The 3,090-nt window shown below is 47.3% G+C and overlaps 1 protein-coding gene across 1 annotated transcript; it reads left to right on the forward strand.

The window, feature by feature from the left end:
• Positions 1–197: 197 nt before the first annotated feature.
• CDCA8 (cell division cycle associated 8) lies at positions 198–3,090 on the forward strand (the record flags this gene model as incomplete). Its single annotated transcript, XM_010143232.1, has 8 exons — positions 198–238; positions 752–827; positions 1,155–1,285; positions 1,410–1,489; positions 1,753–1,851; positions 2,030–2,156; positions 2,594–2,680; positions 3,046–3,090. Coding segments are annotated over 8 exons (686 nt in total), but the record flags the coding sequence as incomplete, so codon positions are not given.

Raw genomic sequence — 3,090 nt, forward strand, 5'->3', positions numbered from 1 at the left:
ATAACAAAAGGCAGTGGTAATGGGGGAGCAGCCGGGGTCTCCCCGGTGCAGGCGGCCCGTGGGCTGCTCCCTTCGGTGCCAAGAAAACCGGTTTCTGTCTTTTTTTTGCACCTAGTGGTGAACGTTAAAGTATGTCCGCGTATACGGCAAGGGCTGTCTTAGACGTGTAGTGACTTTTTAAATTATTTTATTTTTAGTCAAAGGAGGAAGCAAAAAGGCGTTGGAAGAGGCAGCAACGGTAGGTATCCAGCGTGGACGGTAACCTGTGCTGATGGCGCTGCCCCTGACTGCAGCACATGGCGGTGTTTTGCTTGTAGGAGAATTGGAAGAGCAGAGGTTACATAAATACTTTCACAAACGCTGCTTTAAGACAACGGTAAGAGGTGCTCGTTGTATCTAACACGGGATTTGTGAGCTCAGACTGCCCCGTGTCAACCTTTCCTTACCTGCTTGGTTCGCTGCCGTGTCCCTGAGAGCACATGCGCATTTCGGTGGATTAAAGCCTATCCAGACTGGCTGAGCAGCAGGGGGATGTGAAGTGTACAGCTGCCAGCTAAGGCACATTAGTCCTGAATGGCCCCGCAGCCCTCGCATGCGGTTGTCACCTCCAGGATAACCTGGAGGGTCCCGGTCTGAAAACACGGTGGTATTTGTGTTGTGAAATAACTGGGGATTTGTGCTACCACTTGGGTTTCTCAGAACTGCTTGCTACTTGTAATCCTTATGGTGTCGTGACTGTTTTTAATTTTAGGCAGACTTGGAGATAACAGAAATAAACAAGTTAACAGCAGACGTTATCCCAACTCCTTTAAAAATCATCAAGAAAGGTCAGTTTGTCCTAAGCGTTGTGAGACGGAAGCATGTCATGGTTCACAGATTGTGCATAGTAATTCAGTTCTTACATCCCTCAATATGTTTAAAGATGGGAAAACAATCCTACTTCTAGCCCTACCATCTGCAGTAGCTCTATCTTATTTTATTAAAAGACTCAAAATAATTCAAACGAGTGCTCTGCCATTGGAGTACATCGGAACTTGAGCTGTAGAAGGAAACTGTTGCCAAAAACACTTGTGGCTGTTTACTGTTTACTCTGCTGCTGACTGGTAAAAACATTGTTATTTATTTTCAACTGAGATAGCATTTTCTCTTTCTAGTGGAAAGAAACAATCAGCGTATTGGAGCTATAGAAAAAGAAGCAGAGCCTCCTGTAGCAAAGAAAGCAAAGCATGACGGCCAAGGTCTTCTAGAGCTGGAAGCTGAGAACATTAACCCGAGAACCGGGAAGGTAAATCGTTACTCTCTGTGCTGACTTTGTCCCCAGGATACAAATTGCTTCCCAAGCTGACGCCAGTGACAGTGGCCGTCCCTGAGAGCGCAGTAACTGATGTGGTGAGTGGTGTGTGTTTCAGGTGAAGGCATCCACTAAAAAAGCGCCAGTGTCCAGGAGCAGAAGGGCTCCTTCAGCAAGAGTGAAGCGCCTGAGCAAAAGGTAACGGGGGTATCGGAAACGGGGCGGAGGCGTGTGGTGCTGATAGAACTCCGAAGTGGTGTAGTGGGCTGGCGGATGTAGTTGTGGCGGGCTGCAGTGAACCTGACAGCGAGTGAACAATTGGCAGCTTCCTCTCCTGTCCCCACCCTTGGTGAGGAAGGAGCTGGGGCTTTCTGTGGCGATAACTTCTTTCGAGTCTCTGATAAGGTTGTACGATTGTTAAGTGAGTTCTTATGAGCAGTGTGTGTATTTGTTTTTAACAGATCAAGCAAAAACAACTTTATCACTCCAGCTACTGGCAGAATTGTTGATCTCTGTGCTCGGGGAGGTACCTCCACGGTCACACAGAGATTTGATTCCAGGTTTGTGTTCCGTCAGTTTTCTCTGTTAATCTCTTATACCAGGGAGTGCTTTGCCCTTTGCTTTATGTTCTATTTGCCACACAGTCCTTAGTGGGTCTTTGAACCTGAAATGAGACTTCTAGTCAAAGTGCTGTGAGCCACAGCAGCGGGTTTACTTACCGATGGTTTTTTGTTTCAGAATTTTCAAGACACCGGGTTTGCGCACGCCCGCAGTAAATGAACGTGTTTACACCATCTCTGCCAACGGCAGCCCCCTCGCTGACAGCAGCGACGTCTTCATCACAGTCCCCGTGGGCGGAGGGGAGGTAAATCACACACTAATAACATCTGTGCCGAGGGGGTGGCTCGTGACTTCTCAGGGCCTTTACCAGTTTCAGTCATCCGCTCCCGTCTCTCTAGCTGTGCCACTACAGCTCATCAGGGGACTGATCTGGCTTGAAAAGAACCTTGCAGAATTTCCAGTCAGAAGCAGGAGCTGTTCGAGCTGGTCAGGGCGGATGTCAAATGATGTTTTGCTGTGTGTTTAAGTGACATTTAAAGTGGCTTCTGCTGACAGTGGTGTGTTAATGCGCTGCAAGAAAAGTGTGAGATGAGCCTCTGGTCAAGCTGGTGTAGTTCTGCCTGTGTGTAGTCTTCTAGTATGTTTGGGGTTTATTTTTATTTTTTAATTAAATACTTTTGCTGCATCTGGCTACTACAGCTGACCAACCAGAAAACCTAAGATTTGGGGTTTTTTCCACAGAGCATTCGTTTAACAGCAAGTGATTTGACCAAGAAGAATCTTCTTCATCTGAACGCAGAGGCCCAAGGAATTGTGAAGAAGCTGTCAGTAAGTCTGTGTGTTTTTGTGAGTCAAGAGCTGAAGCTGTAAGGCAGCACTGTCACTTATTCATCTCTGGACTGTCAAGTTGAAACAAACTCCTTGTTTTTCTCCCCTTTGTCTTATATTTTGGCTCACGTCAGTGCTCAAGAAGAAACAAAAACTGAGCAGAGCAGGAGAGGGAGTGGCTTTCCATCACCTCTAGCTTGACACAAACTGTGGCTAAACCACACACTTCTTAAAAAAACAGCTGTCAGCGTTTGGGAAAAGCGAATCAGGCCTGAAGTGTTCCCCACAGCAGGCAGAAGCTGTCCGTGGCGGGAGGGATATAACTGTGTCTCTTCAAGCACTGATTCATTTCTCCCTCTCCCTAGGTTCGTCTCGCACAAGCTTGCAGCACTGCCAAAACCCACAGATGA

Source organism: Buceros rhinoceros, unplaced genomic scaffold (genome assembly GCF_000710305.1).
Source record: "Buceros rhinoceros silvestris isolate BGI_N320 unplaced genomic scaffold, ASM71030v1 scaffold11419, whole genome shotgun sequence".
Taxonomy (NCBI): domain Eukaryota; kingdom Metazoa; phylum Chordata; class Aves; order Bucerotiformes; family Bucerotidae; genus Buceros; species Buceros rhinoceros.